This window comes from Mastomys coucha, unplaced genomic scaffold (genome assembly GCF_008632895.1).
Source record: "Mastomys coucha isolate ucsf_1 unplaced genomic scaffold, UCSF_Mcou_1 pScaffold6, whole genome shotgun sequence".
NCBI classification, from domain to species: Eukaryota; Metazoa; Chordata; class Mammalia; order Rodentia; family Muridae; genus Mastomys; species Mastomys coucha.
The window spans coordinates 56,339,425-56,358,937 of NW_022196912.1; the positions used below are offsets into that span (position 1 = coordinate 56,339,425).

General features: G+C 39.6%; 1 protein-coding gene across 7 annotated transcripts in view; it reads left to right on the forward strand.

Annotated features, from left to right (window-relative positions):
• Positions 1 to 19,513, forward strand: part of Dock4 (dedicator of cytokinesis 4) — a 411,188-nt gene that overhangs the window by 289,160 nt on the left and 102,515 nt on the right. For all 7 annotated transcript variants that reach the window (XM_031357369.1, XM_031357376.1, XM_031357375.1 and 4 more), the window contains exons 17-23: positions 3,678 to 3,834; positions 8,084 to 8,181; positions 8,279 to 8,362; positions 8,524 to 8,624; positions 10,119 to 10,200; positions 11,490 to 11,660; positions 15,193 to 15,385. In XM_031357369.1, coding sequence (XP_031213229.1) covers positions 3,678 to 3,834; positions 8,084 to 8,181; positions 8,279 to 8,362; positions 8,524 to 8,624; positions 10,119 to 10,200; positions 11,490 to 11,660; positions 15,193 to 15,385 — 886 coding nt within the window. The remainder of the gene's footprint in view (positions 1 to 3,677; positions 3,835 to 8,083; positions 8,182 to 8,278; positions 8,363 to 8,523; positions 8,625 to 10,118; positions 10,201 to 11,489; positions 11,661 to 15,192; positions 15,386 to 19,513) is intronic.

Genomic DNA, 19,513 nt, shown 5'->3' on the forward strand with positions numbered 1-19,513 from the left:
TTTATTTCACTAGGGCTTATACATCTGTTCAAATTGTTTATCTCATCTTGATTTAACATTGGTAAGTGGTTCTATGTAAAAAATTATCCTTTGTTTCAATTTTATGAAGTAACAGGTTTTTAAAAGTTTGCCCTTATGATTGTCTGAATTTCTTGGTGTCTGTTGTTATGTCCCCTTTTTCATTAAAACCCAATTTTTTGTTTCATTGCTTTTGTTGTTGTTGTTGTTGTTCTCTTTGTTTCTGTTTTATTGATTCCAGCCCTGAGTTTGATTATTTCTTGCCATCTCTCCTTTTGGGTGTGATTTCTTCCTTTTGTTCTAGAGTTTTCAGGTGTGCTGTTAAGTTGCTAATATGAGATTTTTGAGGAGGAGCAGCATTTCACTGTGTAGCTTTGCCTGTCCTTGAACCCAGTCTGTCGACCATAATGATTTTGAACTCACAGAGATCAAATTGCCTCTGTCTTCTAAGTGCTAGGAGTAAAGGTATACACTACCACCTCCCAGCAATCTCTACAGTTCTTTTCTGTTTTTTTGTTGTTTTTTGTTTGTTTGTTTGTTTGTTTGTTTTATAGGTAGTGTTGTGACTTTGCTTTTTAGAACCGTTTTCATTGTATCCCGTAAGTTTGGTTATGATATATGTTCATTTTCATTCATATGCACTGACTCATTTCAACTTTTGTTTTTACCTGTTAAGAGATGCTTAGTGTCCAACTATGTGGGCAATTTTGGAGAAAGTTCCAAAAGATGCTGAGAAGGTATATTCTTTTGTGTTTGGGTGAAATGCTCTGTAAGTATCTGTCAGTCTCATTTGTTTTATAATGTACACTAGCTCTGGCATTTCTCTATTTAGTTTTGACTTGACTTTTCTCTTATGAATGTGGGTTATTGAAGTCTCCCACTATTTCAGTGTGTGAGGGTCAATATGTGTTTTAAGTTGTACTTGTGTTTCTTTTACATACTTGGGGTGTCCTTGTATTTGGAACATAGATGTTAAGAACTAACATGTCATTTCAGTGGATTTTTCCTTTCCTGAATATGCAGTGTCCCTCCCCATCTCTATTGATTAGTTTTGGTTTGATGTATATTTTGTTAGATATTAAAATGACTACAGCAGCTTGTTTTTTAGGTTAATTTGTTTGGAACAACCCTAAGGGAATGTCTATTTTTGGTGTTGAGATGTGTTTCTTGACTGCAGGAAAGCAATGGGTCCTGTTTCTGCATCCATTCTCTTAATGTGTCTTTTTATTGAGGATTTTAGACCATTGATATCAAGAAATATCAATGACCAGTGTTTGTTTGGTTCCTGTTATTTTGTTGGTGGGTGATGGTGGTGATGGTGTATGTAAGTGTATGTGGTGTGTGTCTATTTCCCTTTTTTATTTGTATTTTACTGGTCTGGTATTATTTATACCTTGTGTTTTATAGTTATAGTTAACCTCCTTAGGTTGGAGTTTTCCCTCTAGCATCCTCTATATGGCTAGATTTGTAGATGAATATTGCTTAAATTTGGCTTTATTATGGATTATCTTATTTTCTCCATCTATATAATTGAAAATTTTTCTGGGAATAGTAGTGAGGGCTGGTATCTCTGATATCTTAGAGTCTGCAGCACATCTGTTCAGGCCCTTCTGGCTTCTAAATTCTCCATTGAGAAGTCAGGTGAATTCTAGTAGTTCTTCTTTTTATGTTACTTTGTCCCTTTTCTGTTGCAGTTTTAAATAGTCTTTCTTTGTTCTGTACATTTAGTGTTTTGATTATTATGTGCCAAGGAGACTTTTCTGGTCCAATCTGTTTGGTATTCTGTATGCTTCTTGTACCTTTATAGGTATCCCTTTCTTTTTAAGTTAGGAAAATATTCTTTGATTTTGCTGAAAATATTTTCTTGGCCTTTGAGCTGGTTTTCTTCTTCTTCTATTCTTATTATTCTTAGATTTAGTCTTTTCATAGTGTCCCAGATTTTGAAACTTCATGTCTTATGTGAGGAAATTGTTAACATTTTCCTTTACCATCATATCCATCATATCTTCAGCACCTGAGATTCTGTCTTTCATCTGTATTCTATGGAAGCTATCCTCTGTAGTTCCTGTTCTAATTCCCAAACATTGGCCTCTGGGTTATTTTTTCATAGATTCTATTTCTATCTTCAGATCTTCGTCAGTTTTATTCATTTCCTTGCACAGTTTCTTTGTGTTTTCTGGATGTCTTTAAGGAGTTTATTAATTTCTTCTTTAAGTATCTCTACCATCTTCATACAGGCTGTTCTTAGGTCTTTTTCTTGGGCTTTGGGGAGCTTGCAATAGTCATTGCCTGCTGTGCTAGGGTTTCTGGGCCTCTGTGGAGATATACTGTCCTAGCTGATATTGACTGTGTTTTTATACTGACATCTAGGCATCTGGTATTGGGGTGATTATAGGTCTGGATGATGGTATCTGGTTTTGTCTCTGTTGGGTAGGTGCTTTGTTCCTTGGTTTCTGCTTCTTCCCTGGACTTTAGAAGAGTATGGTAGGTGTGTGCTGCCTGGTAGGAAACTTTTTGAGCACCCATTTTCCTGGTGGGGTCAGATGGTGTGGTTTTAGGGGGCACCTGCTGGTGCTGAAGGCTGGGATAATGGGTGAGTTGGGGGAAGGAAGGTTCAGGTTGAAGATCTTTGTCATCTTTCGAGGATGGAGTCACAGAGAAAAGGGATACCACTGCAGGTTTTCCCTATAGAGCTAGGGATAAAACTTGGGAGATTGGATCTGAAGTGGAGGTATGGATCCATAGTCACCCTACTTGTTGTGACCATTGTGTTAAAAGGGGCTGAAACAAAGCAACCAGCTAGAGGAGGGAGGTAAAATGGGGGAAGATGCATGGGATCCAGAAGAGGTGGGAACAGGCATCCGGGAAGGCTGCCACAGACGCTGCAGAGCTGTGGGTGAGACTCTGGGGGAACAGAGAAGAGAAGATCGGCAGATATCCCACCTGCTCTTATGGAAAGCATGGCCTGTGGGTTAGCAGGGGTGCCTATTGGAGTTGGGGGCTAGGACAAAGCAACAGGTGGGAGAAGGGAGGTTAAAAGAGGGAGATCTGTGGGATCCCAATAGCATCAGGGCCACAGGGAAGAATAAGACGGACTGCCACAGGTGTTCTGGGGATGAGACTGGAAGACTGGATGTGGGAGAACAGAGCTAGCATTTTTTTTGAAATGGAGTTTTACATCATACCATGGGACAGTTAAATTACCTAAAATACTATTTCCTTAGCTTGTGGTTTTCAAAGTGATAATAGTTCAACAGCTTTCAGATGTCATGTTTGAGAACTGTAAGCATCTTTTGATAAAAGTCTTCTGATCATCATCAAATGTGATTTCTTTGGCATTTGCAGTGTTTCCCAGACCATGGTAAAGCCTACAGTCTAAGTCTCCTAATAAGACAATGATGTTTTAAGGAAGGACAACAGAAATCCTGAGTGGTTGGGATAGGATCATTTACACAGGGAGTAACAGAGCTCAACTCAGATTGATCAGTGTTCAAATTTCGTATTTAATTCTTTTATATATTTTTGGCGGATTCCCCTAAAAGCCAAGTTCTGTTTACAATGCTGTTCAGAATGTTTCCAGTTCATAAATGCTAGAAGAGAAAATTATGCTTAATAATTCTTCTGAGGTTTTGCCTCCCGTTCTTAATATTTTTTCACAGTGTGAAGAAAACACAAACCTTCAGGATACTACCCGCTACCTCAAGCTTCCGTTTTCCAAGGTCATCTTCCTTGGGAACAATAATCAAACCATGAAGTCCACAAAAGAATCCTTTTGGATAACATCATTTCTCTGTTCTACAAAACTCACTCAAAATGGTAATGTACAATACAAGCCCTCTGACCTAAGGGCACGTGGGCACTGTATGTATTTTGGTAAGCATATTCAGCAAGGATGAAAGTATTTAAGAATCTTGCACTAGACAAGATCTGGATCCTTTTGTTTAGGATTTCTAGTCAAAAGAACACAGTAGTGACTCCAGTCGAGCAATTTAATGACTTAAGAATTAACCCAGTGTTGAAACACAAATGTCAGCTCTTCACATAAACCATTAAAAACCAGCTGCACTTAAACTCAAGAAAAGATGAAAAGTGCCACCACCTGAAATCTCATATTTTATAGCACCATAAATGGTGCTAATTGCAGGCTTTAGGATAAAGCTTGATTTTTGGTTTGTTTGTTTAATTAGATGGATATTGCTTTTTTTTGCCATGGCATTAGTTCTTATGTCACTAATTGTTTAGCAAGTTATGATTAATAAAACAAGCGCATCTCCTTAGCAAATTGTTATGAAAACTGCATCTGTAATGAAAGAAGTAAATTAAACATTTCTGAATTTTTTATGGTTGCCATATACAGCTTCTGGCTACCACCCTGAGTACTGCCGTATTAATAAATTAGATGCAATATGTTGAGAGGGATCACGTCCTTACAAGGCATTGTATTTCACGCACCTCCTATACCTAAGCTTTTTATTTTCTGTTTTGGTATTGTGGAACAGTTTCTACAAAAAAGTAATCATCTGAGAATATAGTGTCCAAAAAGCAGCAAAACATAGCACTGTAGTATTGACTCTCTTTGAATTCCCTCTCAGTAGCAAGCCTACTGTATTTACATAGAACACCAAGTTGTGTTAAGCTTTCCTAGGCTTTATTAGTATCCAGTGTTTAATGGTTTGACTTAAATTTGAACTCCACTGACATAACTCAGTAACTATAAATGAAGCATTTGCCAAACCTCGGGTGTTAGCTGTAGAAGTTGTGAAAATAATAAAGTCAGTTGGCTCCTTGGACAAAATTTATATTTATCCTACATAAGGAATTTGTGTGTCTTTGTAGCTCTTACTGTTAATTAAATGACCTAACTGGAATGGTTCAGGGTTGGATTTATTGGATACTGTTAGTATAATAATCATTGCAAACTTTCTGGCTTAAAGTGACAGAAATGTGTTGCTCTGTGGATCCGCAGTCAGAAATGTGAAGACCATTTCATGGACTGATGCTGTATATCTTCTGGAATGTGTTTTCCTTATCTTTGCTGGTTTCTAGAAGCCATCTGCATTACTTGGATCATGGCCTCTACCTTCTTCTTTAGAAATTAGCAGTGCCACATCTTCAGATTTCTCTGACTCTGACCTTCTCTCAAGTTCCCTTGTGATTACATTTTCTTGGAAAACCCAATTTGATCCCCTTATTATCAGAAATTTAAGCATATTATAAATTTTCTTTGTCAATTTAAGGTAAACATGCCATTTCTAGGAATTGGGGTTTCCTGAGGGTTGTTATCTTGCCTATCACACAGGTAATCTTAATGACAAAATTGCCTGTATTTTTTTTTTTTTTTTACAGTTCTAAGGCTTATGTTGATATAATTGTAAGTAGGAGAATCCAAGTCTTAAAGACCCAGTGCTGCTTTCCTATAAAACCAAGGAGAAAATTCCATGTAAATAGCAAATATTAATTGCTCATAGACTCCATATATTAAATGCCTGCTTATCTGAAAATAGAATCAGTATTTTGTGGGGCTCCTGACTCACTGAGGATACTGATATATGCGTCCTAACTATGTTGACTTTTGATTAATGTTGTCAATGTAAGTCAACTCAAAATGAGCCAAGGGGGGAAAAAAAACCAGTGTGTTTCAAGAGATAGCAAGGTTCAAGTGGGGAGTCAGTCTGTCTTTCTGAAATTCGCATACTAAGTGTACATCTCCATCTCAAAGCAAATTGGAATTAAATTACAGTTGCAAATCAGAATTAAGTTGGTATGTATTCATTTCACTTGACTTGGAAATACACAGCTTACATTTCCAGTCCCATTGGACAGCTAACAAATGATCAGGTTTCAAGGAGTAGTTTCTAAGCTGTCTCTTAGAGCAGATCTGCACTCAGGATTCCTGCTATGTGTACCTCTTCTTGCTGTATGGAATCCAACATTGTTCATGGCTAGTTCTCCAAATCCTTCCAGATTGCTCTGCAGGTATTTCTGATGGTTAGATCAAGTAGACTCTTTAAACTTCTTTATGAGAAGAGATTCTTTATGGGAGATTTGGTCTGGTGATATAAGCCTGTAATTCTAGCACTTGGGAGGCTAAAGCAGGAGGATCAAGACTTCAAGGTTATCTTTCCTACATAATGAGCAGCCAGCCGAGGCTACATGAGACCCTGTGCCAAGTACACACACACACACACACACACACACACACACACTCACACACACAAATTGGTAAGGAGTAAATTAATCCTTGTTTATACTTGGTAGGTCAGATGCAAAGAGTATACTTAATAAGTGCTACTTGATAGGATGCAGAAAATTAATAATTTCAGTGGTAGAACACTGCTCCTGTTTGCCATCCAGCATATCTTCAGATGACTGGAGCAGACCAAGAGGAGATGACAATTTTGCCTTAACTCTTAATGTTTTGTGTACACAGCTGTTTACAGCTGCTGAAGTTAGAACCTGGGCCCTCATAGCTCTAGCAAATTAGGCTTGACCACTTGCTCTTCATAGTCCAGGCAAATTAATAGTGAAGAGGAGACGTATTTAATGTAGCTGCATTGGGAATAGGAATGAAGAAAGGTTCGAATGAGCTCCCAAGTCTGTCTTTAGGATCCTGTCTTGAGGTTTAGGTTTAGGTAGAAAGCATAGGGTATACATAATAAGTAATGCCAGCCACGGTGTGGTCCTTTCCTTCATCTTTGCCTCTACTTTAGTCTCTTGCAAGGAAGTGTGACACGTTGTCAGAATTATGTGAAATCTCTTCCTGAGAGACAAGATTCTCCTCTGGGTGGCACCAGGCTGCAAGACTTTTCCTTCTCCCAGGATAAGACTTCAAGGGAAATGTCTATTTCTTCAGGGCCATTTTTTTCAATAGTCTGATACAACTATCTCTTTAGAATATATTGATTTCTACAAGGATGATCACATAGGCAGACATAACTAGTCTGCTCTTTAAATCACTGAAGTGTGAACAGGCCCGACTGAGGATGATCTGCCTGCTTCCAGGAAATGTTGGAATGCCTGTGTGCGCTTCTGCTCTGTGGCCTCAGCTCTGTGGCCTCAGCAATGCTCTTTCCTCTCCACACTCTTCACATTGCTCAGCGCCCTGATGGCCTTCGTTTGCCTCTTCTTTAAAGCTGGCTGGGTCCTCTGCTCCATGCCTTCCCTATCCTGGCAGTTCTGACTGTCCATATTGACCTCCAGATGCTCTCATCCCCTGATCCTTTGGACACTAAGGATGCTTTGGCCATGATATCCCCTCCCTGAGGCCACCTAATTTCTGCCCAAGAAAGATGGAGGCCACGGTTTTTCTTCTAGTTTTTGAAAGGCCTGTTGGACTCTGAGTCCACCTGTCCGTTTCAGAAAGAACTGGAAGAGGCAGGGCTGTGTGCTTGTTCATAAGCTGTGATAGGAAATGGGCTGGGAAGCCAGAAACAGGCACTCTTAAATCCAGAGATGCACTAGATGGTCTGTCGGTACATTGGGCTTGTTGTCACAGCACTAACAATGTGTGTTCCCAAGATTTGAGATACTGTAACAATCAAGAAAGCCTTTGTTGCCGGGTAGAGTCTGTTACTAGACTGAGTGTTCGTGGTCAGGTGTCTAAGCATGAGTCAAGCAGGTTCCTACCTCTCTGGAAACCCTTACTAGAAGGTAGCAGAAAAGATCACAGCAGATATCTGCTGACTGCTTATACTGTTCTTATACTGGAGATACAATTGGGTCATGTTCATCTCTCTGGATTTTACTGTCAGCTTTGGACATAGAAACCTTTAGGCAAAAGGCAAGTGCTTCTGTGAGGTAGGAGCATGAGGAAGAGATGGAGAGCCTTCCTGGACAATACCATCTAGTTGGAGAACTAACCAATGAGCAGGAGCTCTGGGGAGTCGAGGAGACAATGGAAATACTTTTAAGTAAATGCAGTCCTAGAGCAGAGAGGCTAGTCCCGGTGAGGGGATGGGGTAGGCAGTGCGTGTAGGCGAGTCAGCTTTTCCCAACAGAGCACCGTTCATGAGAGGGGCTGTTCTCTGCAAAAAAAGCAATTAATCTTCCTTTTCTGTTTGAAAAGGTGATATGCTTGATCTTTTGAAATGGAGAACCCACCCAGACAAGATCACAGGCTGTCTCTCTAAGTTAAAAGAAATCGATGGCTCAGAAATAGTAAAGGTATATACGCTGTTTCATTACCACTTGGAAACTCAAGAACTCTGGGAGGAGGGCAGACTGAGTCTTACTCATTTGTCTTTACCTCTTTAATCCATAGTTTCTCCAAGACACACTGGATACCTTGTTTGGAATATTAGATGAAAATTCCCAAAAATATGGGTCTAAAGTGTTTGATTCTTTGGTAAGTTTACATTTTCTTAAAAAGTATTACAGATAAGCGTGCCTCTTGATCCTGACTGTTTCAGAAATGGCCACTTGATGATGAAAGAGTTTATTGACTTATTTTAAGCAGACAAAGAAAAGATTGGCACTGGGTTCTATAACACTCAATTCTCTTCTTAGGTCCACATAATAAATTTGCTACAAGATAGCAAGTTCCATCATTTTAAGCCTGTCATGGACACTTACATTGAGAGTCACTTTGCTGGGGCACTTGCATACAGGTAAGGCCCTTTATCTTGTAACTGCCTTAGGAATTACACTTACGCTAAAGCTTAAGCGGCTGCTTAGGAAGGCATTGTTGTAAGGGAATACAGGCAGATGTGAAGCTCAGCCACCAAACCCTGTCTCTTTCCTCCTCACAGACCCCTATTCGGGGGTGATAACTTATTTTAATTAAAAGGAAAAGGGGGAGGGGGCAATAGCCTCCTGAAATCTGATCCTGGAACCCGGTGCTTTTCTCCTCACCTGGTGTGAGATATCTAAGATGTCTAGGTCCTTGTCATTTTTGCTGTTAAGAGTCCTGTTTTCATTTTTACTATACCATATATATATATATATATATATATATATATATATATATATATATAACTTAGAGGAATAGCTATGATTGGAAAGCAGCCCTTGCTTTCATCCCAAGTCATTAATATTCACAGAGGCCCTACTTGTTACCAGGTGCCTTGTTGGTGCTCCAATATTCATCCCAAGTCCCTGGCCTCAAGCCATTTAGCCATTGACTGTTAGATAGTAACTGCCTCTTTTCCAACAGTGCAGGTTATGTAAGTAGCGAAGGGCAGTGAGTGATGTTCTACATCAGCTCTGCTAGCCTCCAGAAAGCCACTAATAATTGCCTCAAGGCAGCTGCACACCAGGCTCTATACATTGTGCTCTTGTGTGAAGACTTTGTCCCCGACCAGTAGAATTTGGATTATCTAAATGGAGACCAGCATGCTAACTCTAAACTCTAAACACAGAGATGTTTGTTTGTTGGTTGGTTGGTTTCTTTCTTCCTTTCCTTCCTTCTTTCTTTCTTTTTTCTTTCTCCTTTCTTTCTATCTTTTTCTTTCCACCTTTAAAAAAAGAAGAAAAACTACTACTTGAATTAGAAATTAAAAATTAGCCAGCATATATGTTAGCGAGATTGTAAACCCACTAAAACTTGTAGGTTCTTGCTAGTTCTTGTTTCGTTTCATAAAATAAAATAAAAAATAAACCAGTCACAAGAAAGCAACTGTCTCCTCTGGAAATGCTTCTTCAAGAGCACACTTTGACGGTAAGCCTTGATCTCATGGTGAAAAAGTCAGCCTGGTAAACGCAGGAGTGTGGCTTGTAGTGGAACAGTTTGTCTTCATGCCTCTCCCATCTTTTACCTGCAGCTAAATAGCAAATACCTTGCAGTATTCACAAGATTGGGAAGGAAAGAATATCGATGAGCAGTTGACCAAGATTGCTCATAACAGCCCTAATTCTAGGGTCAGCAGGATACCTACAGACTGAGGGCAATCCCAGGGGGCAGCAGTATGTTTACATCTTAAGTTTCAAGACAAGTAGTGATGCAGACCTGCAGTCTCAATAAAGTTGTTCTAGAGCAACCTGGAAGGAGAATGTGAGACCTTACAGAGAAAGACTTCCTGATAAGATGTGTGTATGTTGAGTCTATTGCCATTTAATTGAGAATTAGCCATTCTGCAATCTGTGCATTGCTCCCTGTGTTTTAGAGATCTCATCAAAGTGCTCAAGTGGTATGTGGACAGGATAACGGAAGCAGAGCGCCAGGAGCATATCCAGGAAGTGTTGAAGGTAATAACACGCTGTTGAAAACAGATGACAGAGTCTCACAAAGCTGTTACGTGATGATTGGAGACTAATTGGTTCTTCTGCACAGACAGTAATTGGTGATGATATATTACTGACATTCCAATTCAGGGATCTTAATCAGTTTATGACTGCTCCAGAGCTGATGAAACTTGAAAGGGACTTTGCCAGGCCTGCCCAGAGGCACCTGCTGGGGATTGAATTCTGCAGAGATGATGTCCAGGATGGGCAGAAGTGGGAGCATGGGAAGAGACTGCAATGAGCAGTTAATTAAACTTGGAAATTTCTACCTATTTCACACCCAGACAGAGACCTAATGAGAACCCTTTAGCTTAAGTTTTAAGTGACAATAGGGTCACCTAACGGGGATCACAATGAAGGAACCTTACTTAGGCTTTCCTGGGTCTCGTGGTTTAGTAACTCCGACATCTCTAGACCCAATACATTGAGCCACAGCAATATTAACATGGTCTTCATACATGTTGAATAAAATTTTCCCAGCTCCCAAATCCTTTCCCTCTCCTTCCTACTCCTTCCATCTTCCTATCTCTGTATGAGCTAGGGTCTCCTTAGGTAACCCAGGCTGGACTCCAACTCTCAATGCTCTTATGTAATCCTCTTAAGAAAAGAATAAAGATTTAGGGCAAGGGATATAGTTCAGTAGTATGTGTTTGTCTAGCAAGCATGAGGCCCTGGGCTCATCTTCAGTACTGCCACGGGGGTGGGGTAGGGGAAGGAATATATATATATATATATACATATATATGTATATGTATATATATATATATATGTTTTCAAGGAGTTTTACTAGCCCTAGCCATCCTCTGATTCACATTAAGACCATCCTATATGATGCCAGCAGATAAATAGATAATACATACATGAAGATTATAAAACAGGTACTTTCTTTCATTATCAATTTATTCCCTTGGTCTGCTTGGAAGTAAAATGCTAAGTGGTAAATCACTTTTGAAAATATTCATCTATTCATTAGCTAAATTAAAACAAAAACTATTTGAAGATCAAAACTATTCAGTGTTTCTAACTTGAGAATTATAAAGAATTTTTAACATGTTTTGCTTCTTTGGCATCAAAGAAGAATGGCTTTTCCATTTTAAGTATATATCACTCAAACATCTCAGAGTGCCTCAGTTTGGGGGATGAATTATTTAAAAGTCTAACACTCTTCTGTAATATTTTTTTATGCTAGGTCATTGTTACATAAATACTCTCAGAGTCCTTTGAAGCTAACTTTCTAACACTCTTGTTTCAAGGCACAAGAATACATTTTTAAGTATATAGTTCAGTCCCGAAGGCTGTTTTCCCTCGCCACCGGAGGGCAGAATGAAGAAGAATTCCGCTGCTGCATCCAGGAGCTCCTTATGTCAGTCCGCTTCTTCCTCTCTCAAGAGAGCAAAGGGACTGGAGCCTTATCGCAGTCACAGGTAATTGTTTTCCGTCTCTGCTGAATAGACCAAAACTGGGACTGCAGTTTGTTTTCTTTTTCATGCCAGTTTGGTTGAGTAGCCTTGTTCCCTTTTTCCTGTAGCTTGGCCATTGTCAGGATTAGACTTTAAAGATCCCTAGGCTCTATGTACTGGCCTAACATAAGCAACTCCATTCCCCAAATCCCATGCTAGATTAGGAGGCAGTTTGCGTCAGCCATGTTTTCATTTACTAGAACACATTCAGGAGGCTAGACACTGTCACCCTCATCTAGGAGATGGAATGTCACTAGAGCCTGGTTCTTTCCCTCAGGCTCATTGCTTTTTAATCTATCAACTTGAGAATCATTCTCTTGGATGCTGCTAAATTCACATTGTCTTGTTTTATTTTACTTGCTATCATCTTCCTGGGACTGATCTAAGATAATGCCAAGTCAATGCTGCAGATTGTATTACTGGGAGTCGCCTCACATGAGTTTATCTATGCATATCTGCACCAATATGTTGTTGGCCGTTTTATTTTGAGGCAGGGTATCATTTAACCTAGTCTGGCCTCTACCTCTCAAGGGCTGGAATGGCAGATATGAACTAGCATGCCTGGCTCTGATTTTCTTTTTTATTTGTTTTTGACTTGTTTCTTTTTTAAGTTCTGGATCCATCCACATTCAAAATAGCATTACCTTTTATACATCCCCAGAGACAATTCTTAGTGTTTCTCTATCTTTTCTTAATCCTCCTTGTGTATTTTTAATTCTGATGGCTTGGTTAAAAGCTGTCAGATAGAGAAGCAGCCTCCCACCATCCTCTGGAAACTTAAAATGTTTGAGAACTAGAGCTTTAATATGAAGATGAAAGCAAACTGGGCTTAAGAATGCTGATGTCATCTGGAGTCATGTGGCCTGTGGCAGGCCTACCATACAGTGTCCAAGCACCAGAGCTCACACTCTTCTGGTTACAGCACTGTGCTTTTCCGGACTGCTTACACAGCTAGTCTTGTTATTCTCTTCCTTACAGACATGGACTTACCTTCTTCCCCCGCCCCCCTCCCCCCAACCTGGCCAGCATATAACAGGCTCTTTTAAATGGCATCTTATACACTCTAGTTAACAATCCAGTCCTGGCACCAGGGAACTTGTCAAAGACCTCAAAGGCAAGCTTTCACCTTACAAGAGCTGATTTATAGCAGTTGATCATTTGAGGTTAATCCAGTAGGCTCACCATAGAGGTCTCAGAATTTACTACCTTGCGATAAAGGTTTCACCCTGAAACCTCTCTATGACCTGTTGGTAATCACAGAGTCCACATCTGCCTGCTTTGCACCTGAAAAATATCTTTCTATTCTTAAGAGTAACTTTAAATTATTGTTTATCGCTTCTTAGAGATCCAAGACATTTTTCTTCCTCTTCTAAAACTACAGAAATATTTCTGTACCTTCACCATATCTCCTGTGAGTCCTAGCATGCCCTAAGGTATCTTCAATTCTATGATTCTGCAGGGTGTAGCAGCCCTGTTGCTTCTCTGTCATTCTGACTTTGATTATTCATGGTTTTCAGAGTACTAGTCCACAGTCGAGCTTTAGAAACAATTTTGTTACTTCTTAAACTATATAAAGTTCCCGAAAATGCTAATAACCCTACTGAAGTAATCCTTTACCCTGTATACTGTTTATTTATATAAGTGTTATGTGTTCATTTTAGTTTTATGCAAAGTCAGAGTTAATTTAAGATTATGAGATATTTGTTTTCTTTAATTAAGAAAAAAGCATTGCCTCCCAATATTTTGGTTGTAAGGTTAATGACACATTTCTTCCCCTGCCAGGTTCACTGATGATCCTACACTCCTCTTGAAGAAAGTAGGAGGGCAAAAGTTTGGTTAATGTGAGATGTTAGTTTTCTACTGCTGCTAACATACCTTAGCTTGATGGCCTTAAACAGCTTTTGAGTTGCAGTTTTGTAGGTCAGGAGTCTACTCGGGCTTAGTTGAATTCCTTTCTACAAGTTTACCGGAGTCAAACTTAGAACTTGATTTCTTATCTGAAGCCTTTGAATAAGATCAGAACTTTTCAGGCTATTGGTAGAAATCGTGGGGTCAAGGGCCTCTCTCTGCAGGCTATGGGTAGAGGCTGGAGGTGGTCTGTCTTCTGGAGGCCACTCTAAATATTTTTTATATATGGCTTCAAATACAGGAGCCATATGCTAAGTTCTGTCCATGCTCTCAATCTCTCTAGGATTCCTGCAATGAAATGAAAACAAAACAAAACCTAAAGATTTGTGGTTAGGTTAGGCCTACCTATAGAGTCTCCATATTTAAGAGTCAGCTAAGTAGCATCTTTCGTTTTTTTTCTGCAAAACCCCCTTGGCAATGCAACATAATGTAATTGCAAAGCTACTAGGGACAAAGGTCATGGTCAGTCATCTTAGAATTGCATCTACCTTATCCAGAGCCAAAGATCATACTGGCCTAAGTTTTTAAACTGTGTTAAAAGCAGAAACTTAGTTGCTAGCTTGACATTGTGGGAGTCTTACCCCAATGTGACTTACAACCCAGCACAGACGCTGATTCCTGGAGACAAAGGGACCATCCCAGTACTCTATCAAGTGGGCTAAGGGATGGCTACCCAAAGGGTCTGCTCATCAGTGGGGCAAGGAATTGCTTCCCAGTGGGTCATCTCATCTCAGGCTTCATTTATTCCTCTAAGGCAAAGCCCAGTGTCACAATAATGCTTTCCTGGATAGCCATTCCATGGCAGGCAGGACCCAGAACCAGCTTAGCTATGTTGCCATTTCCCATTTCATGTACTGACTCCTGCCCCAGAATTTCCTAGAAAAGAAGACAAAGGGCAAAAAGGGTAAAGGCCTCAAACCTTGCTGCTAGTTCCTTGTAATTATTTTTCTCTATTTGTCTCAGGGCACAGGAAGGGCAAAACCAAATTGTACTTTTATTTTTATTTTCAGTAATAACCCTTAGTTTGTCCCAGGGCAGCTGGCTTCCTGCCCTCAACATAAAGTATTTTTTGCTTTATGCTTTTTAGTGGTCATATTATAAAAGGTACCTTATATTTCAGGGACACCAAGATACTTTTTTTCAAGTAAAGAAGTATAATAAAGAACTCAGAAATATATTAAGGTATAAATGAAGAAGATAACTTGGCTTTTTGTAAGCAGAGAGACTCATTGATTTTTTTTTTAATTTATTTTTATCCCATTTATGTGACTCAGTTCTTTGCCAAGTACACCAAAGTTTACATAGATACAGTCTTTAGCAGGGGATACCAAGTTACTCATTTTAAGAATAGTCAGAGAAATGCATTTTTTTTTTTGAAAAACAATCATGAAGCTTTCGTTTAGAAAGAGAAAGAAATCACAATAAAATATATTTGAAAATATTAGGGGCTGTGGTTGTAGCCCTGTAGCCCTGTAGTTGTCTAGCCTTCACAAAGGTCCCACCTCAGGACCGATAAAAACTTGGTGCCATTTTACATCTTATTTTCCATGGGATCAGTAATTCAATTGTATCCCTTCTTTGTTTTAAGGCTGTGTTCCTGAGCTCCTTTCCAGCTGTGTACTCAGAACTGTTGAAGCTCTTTGATGTTCGGGAAGTGGCCAACTTGGTACAGGACACCCTGGGCAGCCTACCTACCATCATGCATGTGGACGATTCTCTGCAGGCAATTAAGCTTCAGTGCATTGGCAAAACTGTAGAGAGCCAGCTCTATACCAACCCAGGTACAGTGGTGATACCCCATGGTAAAATGCTGTGTCTAGAAAGCCCTTCTTCATGTCTTGTGGCCAATAGTCAAAGAAGCAAATGAAAATCAAACTTACTTTCCGAAAAGTATTATAATTTTGATGGGAAATGTATTTACCAGTCATATATAAATATGTGGCTACCAAAATACCATTTCTATACCAAATAGTCCAACCATAGTGGCTCACACTTGTAGTCCTAGCTACTTAGGAAGCTGACACAAGTGGATCCATTAAATCTAGAAGTTTAGGACCAGCCTGAGCAGAGTGCACATACTGAGACCCAATGGCAAAAGAAGGAAGGGAACTGGGGAGGGCACTGAATACATTATTGATTGTAATCCCAACTATTAGTGGTATGGTATGGGTCTCCTGCCCACATTGTTGTAGATCTCTTGTTATAGGATCAAGAGAAAGTAACCTTTTCCTTCTGAGATTTATATGTATAACTGATATGACCCTTGTTTGTCTTGTTTGTCTGTGGTCTGCCACAATGAGGACAACTTAATTTAAAAAAAAAAAAAAAAAAAAAAAGAAGTGCAAGTAATTGGGGCTTGCTTAGAGTTTCAGAGAGTTCCAGAGCCCGTGGTTATCACAGCGGGAAGCATGGTAGGAGGCAGGCAAGTATAACCATGACTGAAAGCATATATTTTAAGTTCAGTGAGTGAGTGAGTCTAGGCCTGGCATGAGCTTTTGAAACCTCAAAGGTCACCCTCCATAACACACCTCCTTCAACAAGGCCACATGGCCTAATCCTTCCTAAACAATCCACCAACTGGGAACTAAACATTTAAATATATGAATGAGTCTATGGTGGCCATCCTCATCCAAACCAACATAGTTTGTCTTCTGAAACTGTATGGAAGTTCTTTGTACTCCTTTTTTAATTTTATCCCAATGTCAAGCAATCAGGTACCCAATGGATTTTGCTAGACTAGCTATCATTAAATCCTGTTGTCTCTCAATTTTTTTTATGTATTTTTCTGAAGAAAATAATGAAGTATCCACCTTATTTTAAAATTTACTTGAAGAATTTTCCATCTAATTCACCAACTAAAAAGTTTTTAAGATAGATTCTATCAGAAGTTATTTTTCCATTTGAATGTATATGTGAGTATATAGTCCCAAATGTACTGAAGGAAAAAAAAAATGTGATTTTATCATAAAGCATCTTAAGCATGTAGATAAAAATGGAGCATATAAGTAAATCATGAACAAATGTTAACATCAAAATATTTAAGTTTCTTATTGAGGAATTCATCACTTTCTTATTTTCTTAACTAAGCATCGGGACACAGGCCTTCAATCCCAGCATTTGAGTGGCAGAGGCAGGTGGGTCTCTGAGTTCAAAGTCAACCTGGCCTAGAGTGATTTCCAGGACAGCCAGGCCATTTTTTTTTCCATTTGCTGAAATCAATAATGTTTCAATCAATGTAAAAGAAAGTTTAATCTTTTGATTTCTTCTGATTACAAGAAAAAAAACCAGATCACTCTAGAGCAGTGGTGGGGGGTCACCTCTGACTATCAGAAAACACAGATATTTATATTTTGATTCATACTCATAGCAAAATTATAGTAAGAAGTAGCAGTGAATATAGTTTTATGGTTGGGGATCACCATAACATGAGGAACTGTCTGAAGGGGCCATGGTATTAGGAAGGTTGAGAACCACTGAGCTAGAAGAAAGATAATTTTTGCAGGGTTGTGTTTCAGCAGTCAAGAACTTCTCTAGGGTTGAGGGCAGAGGTGCAGAAAGGACAGGGTGGACCAAGTTCTTCGCTTAACTCAGGCAACCAACTCTGCTTTCCCCAGGCTGAGGAAAGTTGCCTTCTGTCTCACAAGAATTGTGATTTCTGCCATATTTCCCCCACACTAAGTCAGTGATTCTTCATTAGTTAAAGTCCTACGCTAAAAAGGTCAGCTAAGATCACCAAAATAAGTTTTCAATAGTAATGAAATTATTTGAGAGGATTTTATTCACAACACAGGCCCTTTGAATTCCTGACCTTCAGGGAACAAAATAGGAAAAACGAGATCAGAGAGCTTTTCAAGTCGTCAATACGATGAAGAAGTTAACCAGGTGTCTGTGTGAGTTGGTGAGAATATCCGCAAAGCTAACTCTGATGATATTCTGCAGGGTCTGTGCCAGGGCCCCGGAGGAGAGGCTCAGAGTCAGGATTAGGAAGTTGATAAGATGCCGTATGGCACAGGGTGGGTGGAAGTGGTAGGAACCCTGTGTGCTCTTTCTATGGGGGCCACTCCCCTTGGAGGATGATTATGGAGAAGCAGAAGCCACTCACAGTCAACACAGCTAAAACTGCTTCTCTCACTTCACAAGTGATGCTTAGCTTCATATTCACTGACTCATCACTGAAGCAAACAAAGACTGTCATATGTAAGTGATAGGGTACAGCATATCCAGAAGGAGCCTGTATCATAGAGAAAAACAGGAAGTGTCTCTGGGAGTCTTCCAGGATAGAAGAGGCCTTGTCAAATCACATAGTAATCGCCAGTAGTGTTAGGGAAACCTAGAGAGGGTTGCAAGTGATCATAGCATTCAAACCCACTCACTGTGAACTCAAGGAACAAGCGGGTAGGTCCGCAGTATCCTCACGAATGAAAAGATATTGGAAGAAAAACCAAATGCATAATGTGGATGCCTGAGCTGACAAGTAGAGTAAAATAATCGGACTGGGATTAGGAGAGGGACAGTATAAAATTGTAACTATGGGAATGGTAGGATAAGCACAGAGCCACAACACACATGTCTTCAGTGTCGGCCCACTCAGCATAGCAGGGAAAGGACGTTTGCCTTTTCAAGCAAAACAAAATGTAAATCCTAAACGGAGAGAAGAAATTAAGTGAATTTGTTCCAACTTCTCAAGGAAAACTATGTCCAAATGACAAGGGGTATGATAACACTTTAATTTTATGATAAACACGAGCTAAAGCTAAGATAATCAAAAGAAGAAGTGAGGTTGGTGTTTTGAAGATAAGAGGAAGTATAGTAGTTTATCATTGCTCCTGTAATGTGAACCACACCTTGGTGGCTTTAAATAAATGATGCAAACTCCTTATCTGTAGAGCAGAACTTCATGGTGATTTCACTGTACAAAATTCAGGGGGCTTCCAGACCTGTTCCCCTGTCTTGAAGGCCTAGGAAACTGGTCATCTTAATATTTTATAGCAATAGAGGCCATCTGCATACTTTAGCTCATGGTTCCCTCCCTTTCTTTTTAAAGTTAGGAGTACAGCATCTTTAATCTTCTGTCTGTCTCTCTGTCTCTCTGCCTGTCTGTCTCTTATACACGCCCACACACACACACTTGGATCCTTCTATCTCTTTCATTCATCATTTACAATGGGGCCAGATAAACCTCCCCACTTGCATCTGCAGAGGCTCCTTTGCTATAATATAATTCCCAGGACCCAGGAAGTTGGGATCTGTGAAACAACTTAGGAAACAATCACTTCTCCTTCCCATACATGGGCAGAAGAAACAGATTCAAAAGCACTTTGCAGGCTTCACTCCATGTAAGAAGGTGAAAAAACAGATATCCTGGAATTCTGTTTCAAACAAATGAAGCCCAGAAGGGCTACAGTAGTATGATGGAGTTCACATATCCCAACTGGGAGATGTCACAGGTGATTCCCAGTTATAACCCAGAGATGCCCGTAGGTTCAGTGGCGATGAGTATGTTCAAAGCTATAATGCTCAGCTAAAGCCAAAGGACTTATTCTTGACTTTTTCTTAATGACAACTGTACATCTCCCAACACAGAGCAGGCAGTTGCTCTTTGTTATTTATTATGGAGGTTAATTTTTATGAGCAGAAACTTGGTCCGTGATACAGAAGTAAGAAGAAAATGACAAACAGTTTTCTAGGGGGCTAGTATTATTAGACAGAAGGAAGTCCACAATTAACTCACATGTTAAGAAAATAACATTTTAATTTTGGAGAATTTGACTTTAGCGATATAAGCCCACCAAGAGACCTAGAATGTTCTATAAGTTAAAGTTGTACTAGAATCCTATTGGAAATATTCTCCAGAGGAACAGAGTAGAAGAGGCTTACAGTTTAGAGCAAGCAGTTCTGGCAATGTCTAG